This window comes from Podarcis cretensis (genome assembly GCF_951804945.1).
Source record: "Podarcis cretensis genome assembly, chromosome: 5".
NCBI classification, from domain to species: domain Eukaryota; kingdom Metazoa; phylum Chordata; class Lepidosauria; order Squamata; family Lacertidae; genus Podarcis; species Podarcis cretensis.
In genome coordinates this window covers 65,752,600-65,772,789 of record NC_137174.1, presented here as the reverse complement: position 1 = coordinate 65,772,789, position 20,190 = coordinate 65,752,600, and the positions used below count along the sequence as shown (strand labels likewise).

The following is a 20,190-nucleotide window of genomic DNA, read 5'->3' as shown; positions in this document are numbered from 1 at the left end:
CAGTCCAAAGAGCAGGGAGGCAGAACTGTGTGGTTAACTAGAAGGACTTGGGCAAAACTATAAATAGGGCCTAAAGTCAAGAGGGATGAAGCAGGAGTTGCAGGGAAGGTGGGTTGATTAATGGATTTAAACCAGTGCAGTTTAAAATTAATAAATAAATTAAAATAAAGTCTTATGGTTACTGGCATACTACAGCAAGTGTTTTTCATCCAATGAAGTTGAATTGCCTCTGTTTACTAGGTAGAATGTAACTACTCACATTTGAGAAATGATCAAATTAGTTCTTCATTTACATAGAAGAGCTTTAATCCAATGGCCTGATTCATGCTTCACATTAAACCATAGTTAAAATAAGCTGTGGTTTAATGTGAGTGAGCAAAATGCTGGTGCACACTGCAGAATAATAGGCAATTAGCTTAATCCCCATTTCTGTTGTGCTGCTGAGAAATGTCATCCGGATTCAGGCTCATGGTTGGTTTTTCTCCAGACAAACCAGAACAGAAGCCAATGTTTGGTCTTTGGTTTAAAGTTTGTAGTTTGGAGGAAACAAATTGCAAACCTAAGTCGCATGATTCAACAAGCCAGACCATAGCTTATTTTCCAGGAGTGTAACGGGAGGAGGGGAGGAGCAGAGCAGTTGCAATTTTTGCTGTGTGGGACAGCATGCAGCTCATCCACATTAAACCATAGCTGAAAAGCTAGTTTTTAATGTGATATGTGAACCAATTCAATGTACTGATTCAGTTTAGAGAGTTACTGCAAGTTAACATGCTTATATTAACTTAATATTTATGAGAAACCTACATAGTTAAATGTGATTTGAAATCTTTTTTCTTTTTTCTTTTTATGAAATCATTATTTTTATCCTTATTGTAGGTAAAGGGAGTTTGTAGGGCTGCGGAGTCTGGGTTTTAGTTTTGCTATAGTTTTGCTACATCAAGACCCTGACAGGGGAAATATGCCAGTTGTTGGCATCTATTGTTATTGATGGCAGGGGGGTTTCAGAGTGCTGAATTTAATTCACATTGATTTGAACTTGCCTGGTAACTATTTGGTTGCAGGAATTAAGTCACCTTTCTAATCAAAATAGTCTTGTTTGATGAGTAGTAATTATTTGTGCACCTGTGACTTCCATTAGGCAGTTTAATGAAATAATGAGCCCCACGACAGCAAGGGAGATTCTATATTTGAAACAAACATTTTAGAATAGTGATTCAAATGCTGGAAACGGCTTTCAAATTACCTGTTTGAAACAATTAAACATATATACACATTTATTTTGCATCCAGCCTGAAGTTCATTTAGCAAGGTAATTTTTTTTAAGAAAACAAAAGAATAAGAAGATTTCATGTGCTATGTTAATTGGGTGACATAGCACCTTTCCTTGTTGGAGGGGTCATGTTACATCCACCCAAAAAAAAGCACTGGAAAACCATCATCAAGCAAATAGAAAGAGACTTAATTGCAAGCCATTTCCTAGGCTCTTTTCAGTTCTACTGAGTCTACTGCCTTATTACCTTTTTGCTGCAGAATGATCAAAGTTGTGTGTTTCTACTCACTGCTGTTTTGCAGAATTATCGGAGGATTGCAGGTATGAAGTGCTGCAGTGAGAAATACCTCTATTGCCAAAAAATGTGGTACCCAAATTTTGTATCATGTCAATAATCTCTTTGGGAGGTTACAACATACAGAATAAAATCTAGATTCTGTTCAGTGTGTGTGTGTGTTGTCTGATGCGTCTTTAAAGTTGATGCTTTTGTGCTGCTGGAAGAACTCAAAGGCATTTTCTTCTCTTTCTGTGGTTTTGTGGGCAGTGATGTTAGTATGAAAATGGCATTCTATATTAAGGTGCCACCAGGAAAATAATGTTAAAATTTCAGAAGTGTAGGTGGAAGGGCTGGTGAGTCAAGATGAAAGGGAAGAAAACGAACTTCAGACGTATGCTTTGCTCAGTTGGCAGCAAAAGGCATAGAAATTTAAGCGCAAAATGGATTTGACAGTAGTAGATGTGAGGGCATGTGACGGAGGCAGAAGGACTTGAACAGTCAACATTTTCCAAATAAGCAGCAAGCTGGCAGAATTGGTAAAAGATCAAGGTGATGTCTTGTTTCAGTGTCCCACCCCCAAAACACTGTGACTGGAGAACCCTGATAGAATAAGTACAGTATCGTTGATTAGAAACTAGAACTGTTAGTCACAGAGATCTCTCCCCCACCCCTATCCTGCTCTGCCCGAGTATTTTTCTTATGTGCAAGGTAAAGGGCCAGTCGTGTCCGACTCTAGGGTTGCGCGCTCATCGCGCTTAAGAGACCGGGAGCCGGCGCCGTCCTGAAGACACTTCCGGGTCATGTGGCCAGCGTGATGAAGCTGCAGCTTGCGAGCCAGCACCAGCGCCGCACACGGAAACGCCGTTTACCTTCCCACTAGAAAGCGGTACCTATTTATCTACTTGCACTTAGGGGTGCTTTCGAACTGCTAGGTGGGCAGGAGCTGGGACCGAATGACGGGAGCTCACCCCGCTGCAGGGATTCGAACCGCCGACCTTACAATCAGCAAGTCCTAGGCACTGAGGTTTTTCCTACAGCGCCACCCGCATCCCTTTACGTGCAAACTTGGGTACAAATGTTTCACTTTTTGCAGGTGTACTATTTGCAGTGCTTTTTTCGATTTCTGAATTTCCAAGATGCCCCAGATTCCTTCAGAGGTCCCTGATTTGGTTTAAGATGCCTTAGGAAGATACTACTTGCCTGAATGGGACGCAGGTGGCGCTGTGGGTTAAAGCCTCAGCACCTAGGGCTTGCCGATCGAAAGGTCGGCGGTTCGAATCCCTGCGGCGGGGTGCGCTCCCGCTGCTCGGTCCCAGCGCCTGCCAACCTAGCAGTTCGAAGGCACCTCCGGGTGCAAGTAGATAAATAGGGACCGCTTACCAGCGGGAAGGTAAACGGCGTTTCCGTGTGCGGCTCTGGCTCTGGGTCTGGCCAGAGCAGCAATGTCACGCTGGCCACGTGACCCGGAAGTGTCTCCGGACAGCGCTGGCCTCTGGCCTCTTAAGTGAGATGGGCGCACAACCCCAGAGTCTGTCAAGACTGGCCCGTACGGGCAGGGGTACCTTTACCTTTACCTTACTTGCCTGAATGTGTCTGAAACACCATGCTTCTGTTCAGGATTCATTTGAATCTGTTGCACATTTCTAATAAGATCTCTTTCCCATATAGAGAATATTAACAATGTGTGCAAGACTTGGAATTCAAGAAGAGTAAACAAGGTGTAACATGCTTTTGCTATCTCTACTGACTGTGTTTTATTTAATTGCAGTGCATTGACTAGCCATTAAGTATCATGTCTGACAACGGAGAACTCGAAGATAAGCCACCAGCTCCACCTGTTCGGATGAGCAGCACTATCTTCAGTTCAGGAGGGAAAGATCCATTATCTGCTAATCATAGCTTGAAACCCCTGCCCTCTGTTCCAGAAGAGAAAAAGCCTAGGAACAAAATCATCTCTATTTTCTCTGGCACTGAAAAAGGTAAGATGCTGCATTGTGTGGGTTCAAGACATTTTTCCCTTTGCAACTCCATTGTTCCATATGCATACTTTTAGCTAGGAAACACATGAGTTACAGAACAGTGCCACATGGATCTCATTTCAGTGATTGCACTGGCACACAAAAAAGTAGCAACCAGCTTCACTGTTACTCAGCTGGGCAAATGCAGTGGGACTCCTTGGGTTTGTGTTCTTTTTCTTTCGGTCCCTCTCCCTAGGAGTGGGGAAAATAATCCGGCTGAGTACATGCAGGTTTTCTCTCTGTCACTCTTCCTGCTAGGAAGAGATTGGCCAAAAGCAGGCCATTCCAGCCAGGGTAGATCCAAATAGAGTCCTGTGACAGAGGTCTACCCGGAGGCAGCACATTGGAGCTATGTTTTCTCTTCCTCTCCCTTCTCTGGGAGGCAGAGAGAAACAGACTGGTATGTAGCCTATGAAATGGAGAATCGCCCTCCTTTTTACGAGGGAATGGGAATTACAACACAACTGAACATACCGTACACTCTTGTCTGGTTGGCTGGAGGCAATCCTCCCTGGATTCATCTTTGTTAAATTTAATACTTGAAGTCTGACTATAGGCCCATCTAGCGCAGTATTTCCTACTGTCACGAGTGCAATCCTAATCCCACTCGTCTAGGAGCAAGCCCTGTTGAATTTAACAGGACTCACCTCCGAGTAGACATGGTTAGGATTGTCCTGTAAATTTCACTAAGCCCACTTTTGTCTAAAATTAGTAGAGCTGTGTTACAGACTTGTGCAGCTTTAATGTTTTGAAAGTTTGGAGGATTTGAGAAAATTAGGCAAATGTTTTGGAGAAAATGGCCAGGGGAAATGAAAATGCTTACATCTTAATCTTCGTTATAGTCTTTAACTGCCCACCTAATTGTAAGCTTAGACGTGAGGTGAAAAATATAGGTTGCAAACATACTTAGCTCACACAAGTACAATGTTATAGAGCCAACATGTAGAAACTAGTTTCAAATGGTCATTTTCCAGTTTGAATTGCAAACACAAAGATGCAGGAAAATCTAGGCAAAATGCCTTCACTCTACCAAGCAAGAAATGCAGACCCAAAAAAGCAGGCAGCCCCCTCCTGCAAATAACCAAATGCCCTCAATTAAAATTAAAAATTGAGAGAGGCTGGGGGGCTTAGTGAGTGCCAGGATGGGTGTTTGAGTTTCCTTCTACATGACTTAGCTGAAATTTGTTACATGTCTGTTTCAAGACATCCTGGTTACTAGAATCATGGGGCATATTTGTGCACCTAAGAGTTATGTTTAAAGAATATTTGCTGGCTAGGTTTACTAAATTTTAAAAGAGCTGTTTTACAGCTGTTTTCCTAGGCTGACTATTCTGTTGTTCTTGTAGGGAGTAGGAAAAAGGAAAAAGAAAGGCCTGAAATCTCTCCCCCATCAGACTTTGAACATACCATTCATGTTGGCTTTGATGCAGTTACAGGAGAATTCACTGTAAGTATGCCAAGCTTCTCTCTGTTCAGTGTGTACTAACTTATGGTTGATAAGAAATATAATATTTTCTTTTTAAGCACTGTTGTTACCAGTGTATTTCATCACTGAAAAACATTCTCAATACATATTTCTCCTGTTGCACCAATAGGAAAGCTGTAGAAAACTGAAATAAGGAAACGGGGTAAATTTAACTTAAAATAGATGTTATATTGCAAAAATACTGTTTCTCATTATAACAACAAACTGGACCGCTTTATGAAATTATGCTGACTTGTTTCATTGTATTTTCTGTAGGATCTTGAAATAGTGATTTTGTCGTGTGTATATGAATTATTTAAACTTGTGGGTGTTATACTTTAGATGTAATTTTATATTCTTTTCCTAGGGAATGCCAGAGCAGTGGGCTCGGCTGCTACAGACGTCAAATATCACCAAGCTAGAACAGAAGAAGAATCCTCAGGCTGTCCTTGATGTGCTGAAGTTCTATGATTCTAAAGACACAGCAAGACAGAAATATTTGAGTTTTTCTGCTACAGGTAATCTTTAGAATACTGTGGGAAAATTCAGGGGGAGCCTCAGATTGTTCTTGAGAAGCGTTAAAGAATTTGCTTCTAAAATGAAGAAGCAGTCTGCAGTGAAACTCTTCAATGTATAGTGCTTTGGAGAAATGGCAGTGTGGGCCACCAGCTTTCAGTAAGCCAAAATTCTAATGATGGATAAGATCCATTACTGCCCCTTTAGTTTAAATAGTTAAAAGTAGTTTATTTGAAGTACTTGATCATGAAAGAATAAATAATATCCATTCATTTTCTTAAACATTTTTGAGTCTACGATCCCTATCTTTGTAATCTTACGTTTTTTGTTTTTTGTAGAAAGTTAAACTGAGTTATACACAATTGATTCCCAAAGGATGGAGGTTTAGAAGAAGGGCTGTAAAAAAACTTGCAGGAATCATTGTATATATTGATACATTGTCATTAATAGTAGGGTGGGGAATTGTAGTGAGCCCTTGTACAAAATTGAGGGGGAAGGGTCTTGAAATTCTAAAGCTCATTAACTAAGCTTTCAGGCAGACATAGTTGGATACAACCCTAAGTCATTCTCAAAGTTACCCCATAAAAATCAGTGCAGTTAGTCAAGTTTATGCATTTCACTCTGCTCTGAGTGTGTTGAGTTGGATAGAACCCACATGCTACTTGATACTTTCAGGTATTCCCTGTATTTGATGAGGACAGATTTTCAGAATAGTTGGAATATTCTCACATTACTAATGAATTTGATATCACACAGTTTTAACATAGGCTCACAAAAGTACTGCGAACTAACATCAAATGTGAACATGTAAATTAAAAAAACAGACAAACAAGGCATATAATACCAAAATGAGATGAAGGCTTGGCTTCCCTTAATTTGGAGTTTGAATTCACATTAGTTAAGGGTCAACAAGTTTGAGTTTACCTACACGTATAAAACTTTGCTTTTCCAAGTTATCCTTAGTTTTGATGTAACGGTTTTGGTATTGATTTTCTGTTTATGTAGACGTTTTGTTTAATAGAAAATAAAACTGGTTCTAAATGTTTTAGGCACCTATTATATCCACATTTATCTAGAAAGCTGGGTTTTTAAAAAAGTGAACCTATTCTACTGAGAGCATGAAAGAAGAATAGAGTTCTTAACTCACATTTCAATCTCTCCTATAGAAAGACCCCAATACTTTTCATTTAGCATTGTTACTCCTATTGTAAAACACCTTAAAATCTTTCGGTGTTTCTGTTGGTTAAATTTTCAAATTACTCTTTTTTTAGACAAAGATGGATTCCCCTCAGGAGCACCAGCAGTAAGTGTGCTTTATTACATTCCTTACATTTCTCAGAAGTATTCACACTGCTCTATTGCAGTTCTTGATGTGAATCAAGCCTAGTGAGATGCAGTAGCTTTCAAGCTTTGCTTTTTCAACTATTGTCTGGTTTGAGGTATGAGTCACCAGAGAGCTTCACCTGACTTTTTTAAAAAAAAATTTAAAGCTGGCTACATCAGTAGAATGGATTCTTTCTTGGTCCACTCCTGTAATTTATGACGTCACTTGTCACGTGGTTTGAGAAGTTCAGAGGCTGCTGTTGTATCAAAACCAAAGTTCCATATATCCACTGTCTTGCTTGCCAATAGCATAGAATCATAGAATCATAGAGTTGGAAGAGACCACAAGGGCCATCAAGTCCAACCCCCTGCCAAGCAGGAAACACCATCAGAGCACTCCTGACATATGGTTGTCAAGCCTCTGCTTAAAGACCTCCAAAGAAGGAGACTCCACCACACTCCTTGGCAGCAAATTCCACTGTCGAACAGCTCTTACTGTCAGGAAGTTCTTCCTAATGTTTAGGTGGAATCTTCTTTCTTGTAGTTTGGAACCATTGCTCCGTGTCCGCTTCTCTGGAGCAGCAGAAAACAACCTTTCTCCCTCCTCTATGTGACATCCTTTTATATATTTGAACATGGCTATCATATCACCCCTTAACCTCCTCTTCTCCAGGCTAAACATGCCCAGCTCCCTTAGCCGTTCCTCATAAGGCATCGTTTCCAGGCCTTTGACCATTTTGGTTGCCCTCCTCTGGACACGTTCCAGTTTGTTAGTGTCCTTCTTGAACTGTGGTGCCCAGAACTGGACACAGTACTCCAGGTGAGGTCTGACCAGAGCAAGACCCCCCCCCACCTGGTCCAGTGTGCATCAGAACATTGCTTCTCCTTTCCTTCCTCATTTTGACCATTGAGAGGTTATTTTCTGTCCTTTTGAGTTCGGCTGCTTTGGCCAGTGCTTTTGCTGGCTTCGTGTGCTGTTGTTACTGCCTCCTGCAAAAGGGAAGGGGGAAGGGGGAGAGATTATATCCTTTATTCACTCCACAGAGAACTTTGGGAGTGGGTGGAGGGAGTTCAAAGGCAGTAGCAGTGAGGAGCTGCTTGAAATGCTCTTATCAGGATAGACAAACTGTGGCTATAGGGCTGCATTTAACTACTAGCCTAATTTTAAAAGGCCTCTGCAAGCAATCAGTTCTTTTTTTAAAAAAATAATCTTTATTACTTTTCAAACTTACGGCAGACAAGAAAAAAGAACAAAAGAAAAAACAATACAATAAACAATACAAAACACAACCTTAACACTAAATTAAACAAAACAAAACAACAACAATTTAAAAAACATATAGCATACCATTTCATTAGTCTATCTTTCATTCCCTTATTTCATCGACTTCCTCTCACCTCCCTTTTTGTATTCCACTTCTGTTACTTGTTTCAGCAAATCCTTTCCATCTTTCTCTATTTTTATCATTATGAATGTCTTAACATATTTTTAACCTTATTTTCCATTAATACTAAAATACTTATTTATACTTAACTCCTTATAGCATTTCTGCTAAAGCCATAAAGTTTCATTGCAACAATTTTCAAACACTCATTAATTTTACAATATTTCTATGTACAAACTTTAGACTTTCCCAATCTTCTACCACCATCTCTTCTCCCTGGTCTCGGATTCTGCCAATCATTTCCGTCCATTCCATATAGTTCATCAACCTGGAGATCTTCTGTCCGAGGAGATCTTCTGTCTTAAATCTTTTCCAAGTCCCTTCTGCAATTCTTCTTCATATTCTTTGGTGCTGAAAATGCTGAAGAGCAAGTCTCGGGGAGCCCCAACCCAGCCATGCCCCCATTCCCTCTCGACAGGCCAGCCAACTCTCCACAGCTAGAACCAAGGTCCATACAATATCTCAAATCATGTTTCAAGACTCCTCCAGATCCAAAGACCCCCACAACTCCAATCACCTCCTGACCCAGATTCAGAACCCGAAGGTCAATAAATCCCTGCATGAAAGAGTCTATCAAACCTTCCTTCTCCAGTGCAGGCAGGGCTCCAATCTTCAAATTCTGACTTTTTCTATATTCATTCATAAGAGGCCTCCACTTATAGTCCTCGATTTGCCTCTGAAAGGCTGGGGCTTCCACTTGTATTACTTTAGGTTCAACAACCACAACTTTCTCCTTCTTCTCCCCAGTTTGTCCTGTCAAAGTAGTTTCCTGTATCAAATCCTGAGCAATTTCTGTATTAATGGTCACTTTTTGTCCCAAATTTATCACTTTTTGTTCCAAGTTCTCAAGTTTGGAATTCATAACATCCGTCTTTTTATGAAGCTGTTCCAGTGAGTAGCTTATCTTACATAAAACAGTCACTAAAGCTCCTTCTGTCAATATTCTTAAAGTCCAAGGTCAATCTCTGATTCTCACAGCTCTTATCTTGCAGCTGGAAAAAACCCACTCTTGTAACAGTTTCAAAAGCTCCCTCTAGAGGGAAACAGTCTCCACTTGTATCGATCCTTTCATGCGCATTTTAAAATATAAAGTTAGTTTCAATTTTCAATTACTTTTCCTCCTTTTTGAACGCAGAAGAGGACAATGGAAACAATATATTTCTCTTATTTAGCCATCTGTCAACATGCTATCCGTTCACAGTCAATGAACTCTCCCAAAATGTTAATTCTGCTGGCAGCCCTTTTCCAGGTTCAGAGCAGTGGTAATTTAATTTTTCACTCTCTCCTGCAGGCTCACTAAGTCCAAAATTTCCCCCCTCTTCTCCTGCTTCCAAGGGTTTTTTTTAACAGTTTTAACCGATGGAGATTTAATCCTTTACAAAATACTTTCCAAGGCTTTAGCTTGCAACGTATTTGCTTCAATCTATTTACAAAAGAGGAAGGCGGACTTCCTGTTTAAAACCTTCCCGCTTCGATGCCAAATTAATGAATTTAAAGATCCAATCTTCCGTTCTACTCACGGGTAGTTGTTTAAAGTCAAATTGTCCACAGGAAAAAGTCAGCACTCTCCAGCAACAGCGATGCGGCTTCACTCCGTGAAAGAAGCAGTCGATTCAAAGCACCACGCCGCTCACTCCACTTCGCTCTGGATCCCCAAATCAGGGTTTCCCCGCGAGTAGGGGAGGCGCAAAAGGTGCCAGCCGAATCCCAAGTTCACAAGCTTCTCCTGCCTGTGATTTCAACTGGTCTCCGCCTTTGCCGTGGCGGCCAGACCCTAATTTCCACAGAGGAAATTCCTCCCGATCGGAGGAACTCCGCCATTGTCTGGAGGCGCCAACCCGGAAGTCTTGCAAGCAATCAGTTCAGACCCCTGGCAAAAGTGATCTGCCTCTCTCCTAGCAGTCTGTTGTACAAAGTAGAAAAGAGAGGTGGTGGCTTTGCCCCCACCTACTGCAGGTATACCACCCTCAATAGATTAGTTCAGAGGCAATGCAACTCTCAACAGAAAAAATAGTTTCCCACTCCATACTATTCTGATCTTATAGTTTTGTATACGTCCTTATAGTGAACTTTCTAAATGTTCTATAGAAGGGCTTAATTTCTTTTACTTCTTTCTTTTTTAAAAAAAACAAAACAAAACTCAAAACTTCTAGCCCAATGCAAAAGGGTCAGAGCCTGCAGCACCTGAAGAGGAAGATGATGACGAAGTGGCACCTCCAGTTATCGCCCCACGACCAGATCATACAAAATCAGTGAGTCGTTTTATTTCACCTAATAGTTTCTGTCCATAACTTACCAGTCTGCAGATACCTGCCTCTTGTTGTTCAGTGCTTCCACTCTCGTTCCATCTCTTATCAATACTCCCCACTTGAGTTTCCTATTAGAGTGGGCGACTGGCTTTTACTTTGAAACAGCGTTACTTGTGCAGTGAGAGCTTGGCTTGAATAGTTGTTTCTGAGTTTGAAAAGAATGCTTTAGTAGTTGTATACAAGGGAATGTTACTGTAATTTCCAAAATTGTTTAGGAAAGTTCTTATCTACCGTACTCCATTTAGAGCTTAGTTCTATAAAGGATTCATACAGCTGTATGCTACTGTAATATACAGTAGTCAGTTGGGTCAGTTGTTGTAATTAAGTCCCTAATGCTACAAAAACCTATAGCTATTCATATCAGCCTATAGGCTGTAGTAGCTGTGGAGCCACATTGACTAAAAGGATAGCCATAAATCTTTCATGAGAGATGTTAATTATTTGTGGCAGTTTCAACTTGAAAAGAGATTTGTTAACAGTAATATAATGGCTTTATAATTATGATATTTCCTTGCAGATTTATACGCGATCCGTAATAGATCCCATCCCAGCACCTTCTGGTGACACGGGTGACACAGTTGCTAAATCAGCAGATAAGCAGAAGAAGAAAGTTAAGATGTCAGATGAAGAAATCACGGAAAAGCTGCGTAAGTTGAAATTCTAAGTCAGCACTTTACTAGGGGTATGATTAGCCCAAAGTCATATGTACTGAGTATTCTGTATGGTGAATCAGCCATTGACCCTTCTAGTCACACACTGTATTTAACCTTATTTTGACAACTTTTCACCCCTTTGTAGGAATTGTGAGCAGATTCTCTTGAAAAGAGGCATTGTGTGAATGGTGTGAGCATTGTTATTGCTAGCTAGCAATCCAGGAGCTGAGGAAATGCTGAAGCAGGAACTTATAGCTGATGCATTGTTAAGGAGCATATCCTGTGTTTGCACTGTTCTCACATTATTTTTCACAGGAAGCAAACACTTTTGTATGAATAGACCTATATAGGTACAGCTCTTCCTATCTAGGATAGGGACAAGATATGACAGTGTTTTAGAAAGTAATAAAAAAGTGGCTGTCTGTACTACGTTGAAAACTGTTTTTACTATCCAAAATACTCATATTATGTTGTCTTTTGAAAGTATGAATATTTAATGGAACGGCTTTTATCAATATTTTGTTACACTACATTTGGTAGCTGCTTAGAGCAGTGTCTTGAGATGATCATGAAGAGTCTTCGTCTGTTTAAAATGATAACTTGCGTGAAGTGGTTTGATTTGTGAGAATAGTTGTGGGATTTTATAGAAGTTTCAGCATTTCAATAATCTTCTAGGCATGTATTTGTTGCTCATACTAATTCCATTGTCATCAGTATAGTAAGCAAAAACTGACTTCCGAATGCTCGTAATTACACCTGCTAATCATAATGAAGCAATATATGCCATGAGTTATATGTACAATTGAGGTTCTTGTAAAGGTTTAGATCACTGCTACATCATTGAAAGGGACGCAGGTGGCGCTGTGGGTTAAAGCCTCAGCGCCTAGGGCTTGCCGATCGAAAGGTCGGCGGTTCGAATCCCTGCGGCGGGGTGCGCTCCCGCTGCTCGGTCCCAGCGCCTGCCAACCTAGCAGTTCGAAAGCACCTCCGGGTGCAAGTAGATAAATAGGGACCGCTTACCAGCGGGAAGGTAAACGGCGTTTCCGTGTGCGGCTCTGGCTCTGGCTCTGGCCAGAGCAGCGATGTCACGCTGGCCACGTGACCCGGAAGTGTCTCCGGACAGCGCTGGCCCCTGGCCTCTTAAGTGAGATGGGCGCACAACCCCAGAGTCTGTCAAGACTGGCCCGTACGGGCAGGGGTACCTTTACCTTTACCTTTACATCATTGAAGAAGATAAAATGGTGTGGATCTTAACTTTCCTTCTGTGAACGGAACACTTTGCATTCATGGAACAAGGTTTTCCTGCTTCCTCCTTCCTTCTGTTGCCTCCTGTACCCTCCTGAAAGTTTGCTCCTGAGGTTTGGCGTGTCCTTGAAATATGATGTGGGATATGGGATGGCTCAGGAGGCATCAGATTGAAAAGGGAGTTGATGAAAGTCCTCACCCCCTTTAATTGAACAGAGGAACAACTTAGGAACTGAATCAGTGTTGACTGTTTTATTGATTGAAATGTTATGTATTAGCTTTCCAACGAAAGTCAATAGTGCATCTTAGTTGGTTTATAATACTCCACATGGAATTTTCTTTTTAGGAACTATTGTGAGTATAGGAGATCCCAAGAAAAAATATACAAGATACGAAAAAATAGGACAGGGGTGAGTACTGACTATGAAATGAATTAGTGGAAGTACCGTTTTCTTTGTCTTATTTGGCATTTGGTTTCTGTTTACAAAACCAGAAGTATCAACAATAGATTAGTATACATAATAACAACAACCAGATGCAAACCTCCAGCAGAAGTGGAAATTTTGAAACAATTATTTTGAGTGCTTTGCTACTTACCCTTTACTTTATGGGATGAGGAGGAACATTTGAAAAAGAATTCCAGTCAGCTTGCCATTTATTTGTTGTCTATCTTTGGACTGTTACTGGGGCAATGAAGTATGGAATTAACTTATCTTAAGCATCGTCTGTATCTAGATAATATTGCAAACTGCTCCGTTAAAAGGAAGGTCTTGCTTTTCCTATTCCTTATTTTACAGTGGAACCTCGGGTCACGGACATAATCCGTGTCGGAGGCACGTCCGCAACCTGCAGCATTCACATCCTGAAGTGCCGCGTCTGCACTGGTGCTGGTGCGATTTGGCGCTTCTGCGCACGCGCAAAGTGCAATTTAGCGCTTCTGTGCATGCGCAAGCGGCGAAACCCAGAAGTAACCCGTTCCGGTACTTCCGGGTTTCCTGTGGTCCGCAACTCGAAAACACATAACGTAAAGCGTCTGTAACATGTGGTATGACTGTATAGGCATTGATCTTATTCTGTTGACTTTTTTTAACCTAGAACTGGAATAAAAACGAAGTACAGTGAAAGTTAGTGCAGCCTCTTTACCTGTTCATGCACATATGCATTAGAGATGTGAATGTTAATAGAATTGTGTATTTTCTTTTCATAGGGCTTCGGGTACAGTTTTCATTGCCATTGATGTAGCAACAGGACAGGAGGTAGGAACAATATACCTTCTACCACCTTTGAATTTTCTTCTTAGAGTGGTCAAATCAAATGTTACTGTGCTTTGGTTTGTTTGGTTTTTTTAAAAAAAGACTCATCTCCCAATAGTGAATTCCTCATAGCTGTGTGCAGAAGTAATTGCTTTGTACTGTAGAATCAGATGATAAATTTTAAAATAACATTTTGCAAAAATCAAATGCATGGAATTGGTTCTAAATCAGCCTTCGGCAACCAAGTGGCTTCCAAATCTTCTGAACTACAACTCACATCATCCCTGAATGCTGTCTAGGACTGATGGGGTTATGGTCCATAACATCTGGAGGGCACCACATTTGGGAAGGCTGTTCGAAATTCCAAAAGAAAGTTAAGTTGTTAATTAAACTCTCCTATGTTTTTATCATAGAAAGCTGCTTCTGTTTAAAGAGTTAAATTATAATTTATAATTTGTTATGCTGCCTTCATTTGTGACTATGATGTTTGTGAGAGCTGCCCCTTTCTCAAGTTTGTGGGAGAGCTAGCGCTTTCTTTTTTCTTTTGCAATAGAGCCTTAACTGTCACTGTTAGTTCATAATTAGTAAGAACTGAAATAATGACTTTTAAAATGTGGAAAACTGAGTTTCTTGAAAATAAATGTGAATCAAAATTGGTGTCAACTACTGTAGACCCCATTTTTGGGGTGAGAAAAAATGGACACACACCACTATACCTCTTTTTTGGCTGCCTGGTGCCCTTGTTTCAGATTCCAACCATAAGAGCTAATTTTAGTACTGGGCCCATTACACATCATAGATACTTCCTTTCTTCCAAATATTACACTTCCAACCACAGCATTACATATTATCAGGCTTAATTGTGTAGTCTTGTTGCTGTTGTTTTTATTTCATTCTTCTGAATGCAATAAAACTACCTTATGTTCACCCCTGCACATTCTTGGCTCTCGTAGTTTCAGACTTTGTTGTTAGTGAACATTTCTTTTGCTGCCAAAATGTCCTGCCAACTTTTGTCTGTGAGGATTATGTTAGTTCCTTGGATCAGTTGATCTGTCAACGGCAACCAAATGGTTGTCTCAGGAAAAGGAGTGTTGCCTTTTTATTGTAACATTAGAAAATGTTAATACTACAATTGTCCTTCTTTGAATATAAACTTCTGTTGAATCCCTTTTTACCCTTTTAGGTTGCTATTAAACAGATAAATCTTCAGAAACAACCCAAGAAGGAGTTAATTATCAATGAGATCCTGGTAATGAAAGAGTTGAAGAACCCAAACATAGTCAACTTTTTGGACAGGTAACAAAACACATGCTATAGCAGCTAGAAAGTTTGGATGTGAAAACCCAAGTACCACACCTTACTAGGTTGTGAAGTTCACATCCTTGGACAAATCGCTTTTGCCTTTTTTCTATCTCTTGCAAATTTTGAGAGACCAGGGTGCTTCTCTGAGTCTTTGGAAGAAGGGTGGGATAAATATGCAATACATAGTAGACTAGCCTCTCTTCTGAGGTACAGTTCACATTTAAATATCTGACACTTCTGTAATATAGCCTGAAATAACTCCTTATTCCCAGTATCATTTGTTGTCATAAGTCAGGTTATCAGTTCAGCCTCTTAAGAATTCCAGATAATAGAGGCATTTTATATATTAATAACTTCATGGATGTACCAGATCTATATTTTGTAGACAAGGGAAGTGTCTGATACAAGACTGATGTTCCTGGAAACATGCACACAGACCTTCCTGCTGCAAATATTGCTTCAATTTTGGATCTTTTCCATATGCAGTGGAACCTTGGTTGGCAAACACTTTGGAAGTCGAACATTTCAGCTTTTGAACGCCGTCAACCCGGAAGTGAATGCTTCCATTTTCGAACGTGCCTTGGAAGTCGAACGGCTTCTGAGGCGTGTTTCTCCATTTGTTAAATGGATTTTACCAACTGGCAATTGAGCCTCGGTTGTTGAATGTTTCAGAGGTCGAACGGTCTTCCAGAACGGATTACGTTCGACAACTGAGGTGTCACTGTACATTTTTTCTGGTCTTTCCAACTATTCTGCATTTTGTTTTTCATCATTTAGTTTTTGGTTTGGATAGCCTGATACCTTCAAGTGAAGGGCTGATGATTATAAATAGTTTCAATAAATATTTTTGTATATTTTCTGTGATGTAAATCACATTGAGATTGTGTTGTACATGGTGATACGTAAAGTTGTAATAATAGTAATAATTATTTTGTCTCAATAATTTGTTATGTTTGAACTTAATCAATTTCTGCCTTCAGTTTCCTAATGGAAGATGAATTGTTTGTCATAATGGAATATCTGGCTGGTGGATCCCTCACAGATGTTGTTACGGAGACTTGCATGGATGAGGCACAGATTGCCGCTGTCTGTCGAGAGGTAGGTGATTGATTGAAGAAAGAGAAAATTTGCTTCCCTTAGCTAATTGACTTTTATTATAATTGCATTTACTGAGGCAGGTTTATCAAGGCTGGGAGTTGGAAGCCTGTAGCCCAGCATTTGGGTTTGAGCCTTGTGAAGTAGCAGTGGCCATGCAAGTCTTTTCATCTTCTGAGATACAAACCACAACATTTTAAGAGTACACACTATCTAGTTTTCACTGAGGTGGCATCCCTGTATCTAGGCTGTACCAGTTCAGACCACGGGAGGGCTTACATAATGAAATGCTCTTCACAGAAGAAAAAGATTTGAACACATACATAACAGTGTTGGAGAAGAGCAGCTGCTGATCCGGTTGTAGGGATTTAACTCATACTGGATGCAGTAGCACTCTCCATAAGAACAGAGGTTAGTAGTTTGATGATGATTCTGGTGGAGGCAGCTATGGTTAGGTTACTGTTGTGAGATTAATGAACTGCAAAAACTACGGAGAAGGTTCAGCAGAGATTTCAGCTGGCGATTAGTTCTTTCATTCTTTTTAAAGAAGAGAATAACTAAGCAAAGTCTGGCAAATGGCACAATTGACAAAAGTTAACCAAGTGTATTGGATAAAGAGAAGGAAGACAGCATAAATCAAGTTTTGAGATAGAGGGTGCTTCATTGCACATTATTTTATAGACCACTGGAAAGGCACCGTATTTTTCTGTACTATGAACATGCTTCCTTCTGAAGTAAGCATATGAAAGACCTTTCACTGAAAGACAGTGGATTGACCTTAATTATGTCAATGTTTATTAACGGTTTTGTTTGATGTTTTTAGCTGGAAACTCTTTTGATATTAAAAAAGAGTGAAGATTTATATCATGGACATATTGTGTGTATTAAACTTGTTAAGATTGTAAATATGGAACATAATTTTTAAAATTGCTAGACTATACAAATCATTTGTTACCTGGTGAGTAAATAATAGTTTGAGGTTACTAAACTGTCTCTAGCCAATGTGAATTTTGAACATGTCTAGACAATATCCCCTCCATTGTTTCCATACAGTGTTTGCAGGCATTGGAATTCCTACATGCCAATCAGGTTATCCACAGAGATATTAAAAGTGACAATGTACTATTGGGAATGGATGGATCAGTTAAACTGAGTAAGTGCATGTCAGTTACTTCCAAAAATGAAATATGTGGCTGAACAGTTGGGTGGTGTTACTTGCACATAAGTTTTGCAGCAAAATTCACTGGTATGATTTTTAGTGTAATAGCTGCAGTGCCAAATATAATTCTGGGCTCAACAAATCTTTGCCACTAGAGTGGCTATGTGGCTGAGAAGACAGGGGGAATATATTATTTGGAAGCCGCATAAATATTTTTGCATGTATAGATCAGATTGCAGTATAAAGTACGTTATAAGCCAACTTCATAACCCATGGTTTGAAATTGGCTTGTTTTGAAACTGACACAATGGACTGATTCACACATAATGTTAAACCATGGTTTAGTGCCACATGCATGAGCTTACACACGCCTTCCTCCACCCAATGCCCACAATATGGTTTTGGAAGTATTTAATTGCATTTTCATGGACTCCTGGCTTCTTGTGTCATTTAGGTAAGAGTAAAAGCTGTAGATGGTATGGCAGAGTACTTGTTTGCCTTTAAACTAAACAACAGATTCCATTTATAAATGTAAAGCAGCTTACCATTACAGTATGCATTGTTTAGCACATGGGTAGGCAAACTAAGGCCCTGGGGCCGGATCCGGCCCAATCGCCTTCTAAATCCGGCCCATGGATGGTCTGGGAATCAGCGTGTTTTTACATGAGTAGAATGTGTCCATTTATTTAAAAAGCATCTCTGGGTTATTTGTGGGGCATAGGAATTCGTTCATATCCCCCCCCCCCCAAAAAATATAGTCTGGCCCCCCACAAGGTCTGAGGGACAGTGGACCGGCTCCCTGCTGAAAAAGTTTGCTGGCCCCTGGTTTTGCACACACTCTGCAAGTTTGCATTTCTTTAAACCAGCAGATGGCAGTCTTGATTAGACTAAACTTGAAATTGTTCAGTTGGCCAGAGTCCTCAGTAGCATTCTTCTCTTCCGCTTCAGTTTAAAATTAGATTTGAGTACAAAAGCTAAGGCTCAAGGTTGGGATAATTAAGAAACCAGAAGTACAGAATATTAAATACTGCAACAGCTGCCTTGAGTAATTTTAACTCGTGCGCTGCAATAATAGATTAGTAAAACAAATATGCTGTATCATAGATTTATGAGCTTAGTCAATAACTCCACAGATTCCATTAAAATTGTGTCTTATAAGTTTAAAACTTCACTGAGGGTAGGGGCTTGCACTAAAATGAGATCCTTTTTTCACAAGTCCCATGTCTTTTGCGATAGTTAATCATTTGAGCTCTGAATTCCTTCACTGCATCGTGTTGCAGCAGCAGCAGAAAGAACATGGCTGGGCTGAATGTGCAATAGTGTGAGGTATAAATAAGATGGTAAATCTATGAAGTGGTACAATGAGCCAAACCATTTCGCACTGCAGGTGTGTGTGGAGGTTACGTTTGTGAGTGTCCCCCTTTGTGAAGGTTCCTGCCAAGTACAAAACTAGCACACATGGAGTGGTCTGGGCTAGAACTTGTCTTCTAGGTTGTTGCTACTGTGTCTTTAATGTATTAGGCTTTAAAAGAAAAAAAGTGCAGGGGATTATTTCAAATATGGAATCTGCTACCCACAATTTAAAGTAGTACAGTCCACTCTACCACCTCATTCTGCTACATGTGTTTTAATAAGTGGTAGAATGAACTGCACCACTGTTGTTGGTGGATTCCATTGCTAAAAGGATGCCTTCGGTGGGGGGGGGGTATTGAAGGAGCATCGTGTGGGCACTGAGACACCTGTAGCTTTTTCTGGAAGCATAATTGGATAACAGGGATACACCCAAAGTGTAGGACTTACTACTAATTTAACTTTCCAATAACTGCACTCTTTTCTTCTTTTTTTGTAGCTGATTTTGGTTTCTGTGCACAGATTACTCCAGAACAGAGCAAACGTAGTACTATGGTTGGAACACCTTATTGGATGGCTCCTGAAGTGGTCACACGAAAGGCCTATGGCCCCAAAGTGGATATCTGGTCCCTGGGTATCATGGCTATTGAAATGGTCGAAGGCGAGCCCCCATATCTCAATGAAAACCCTTTGAGGGTAAGGCATAAGTTTTCAAGATACTCTCGATTCCCTGGAACATAGCAAAACACAGTAAAACCCCACAAATTTTGAATGATTTTTCAGGTCCTTTTCAGTTCTGATTTAAACTCAGGTGCTCATACAACCACATTCTTTGTTTTTCATAATGCCAATGTTTGTTTGTTTGTTCGTTCTTGCAGGCATTATATTTAATAGCAACAAACGGCACTCCAGAATTGCAGAACCCAGAGAAATTGTCCCCAATATTTCGTGACTTTCTAAATAGTTGTTTGGAAATGGATGTAGAGAAAAGAGGGTCAGCCAAAGAACTGTTACAGGTAAAGCTGCTGGTATCTTGCAAATGGCATCAGTTGTAGACAGTGCTTTCTGTTGACAAGTCAAGCTACTGTAAAGGAAGACTGATATATGATCAACAAAAAATGGGATAGAACGGGAACATAAAGGTAAAAAAGAATGGTCGAATTCCACATTATGCTAATACAGTGGTTCTGTCAGCACAAGCATTCTCTCTTTGCCAGGTGGAAGAATCTCCCTTCTCCTTGCCCTGTTGCATTGTTCTGGGGGTTCTCCTGACTCTTATAGAGTACATTGGGAGAATGGAGGGAGTCCTGTTGGGCCAGCAGGAGGCTTTTAACTGGCTTCTGTTAGTGCACCGGGATAGCTGAATCCAACCTAGTATCTTTGCACATCTTAAAATTTTATTAGTAGATTTATATGGCCACTCATCAATGCATGTTCCCTGGACAACTTTTAAAAAGAAAGGTGTAGTAGTAGTAGTAATGATAATAATAATTGCAAATGATTGACTAAG

At 40.3% G+C, this 20,190-nt stretch overlaps 2 protein-coding genes across 4 annotated transcripts in view; one reads left to right on the top strand and one right to left on the bottom strand.

The window, feature by feature from the left end:
• The window catches only part of WDR53 (WD repeat domain 53), a 374,347-nt gene that overhangs the window by 69,650 nt on the left and 284,507 nt on the right, over nt 1-20,190 (bottom strand). The gene's annotated exons all lie outside the window — the stretch shown is intronic.
• PAK2 (p21 (RAC1) activated kinase 2) overlaps nt 1-20,190 on the top strand; it is a 44,838-nt gene that overhangs the window by 20,620 nt on the left and 4,028 nt on the right. For all 3 annotated transcript variants that reach the window (XM_079977286.1, XM_079977288.1, XM_079977287.1), the window contains exons 2-14: nt 3,316-3,526; nt 4,912-5,012; nt 5,398-5,548; nt 6,818-6,849; nt 10,468-10,566; nt 11,141-11,270; nt 12,868-12,931; nt 13,729-13,777; nt 14,958-15,070; nt 16,057-16,174; nt 17,225-17,324; nt 19,180-19,376; nt 19,559-19,696. In XM_079977286.1, coding sequence (XP_079833412.1) covers nt 3,340-3,526; nt 4,912-5,012; nt 5,398-5,548; nt 6,818-6,849; nt 10,468-10,566; nt 11,141-11,270; nt 12,868-12,931; nt 13,729-13,777; nt 14,958-15,070; nt 16,057-16,174; nt 17,225-17,324; nt 19,180-19,376; nt 19,559-19,696 — 1,479 coding nt within the window. In that variant the 5' untranslated portion in view covers nt 3,316-3,339. The remainder of the gene's footprint in view (nt 1-3,315; nt 3,527-4,911; nt 5,013-5,397; nt 5,549-6,817; nt 6,850-10,467; nt 10,567-11,140; nt 11,271-12,867; nt 12,932-13,728; nt 13,778-14,957; nt 15,071-16,056; nt 16,175-17,224; nt 17,325-19,179; nt 19,377-19,558; nt 19,697-20,190) is intronic.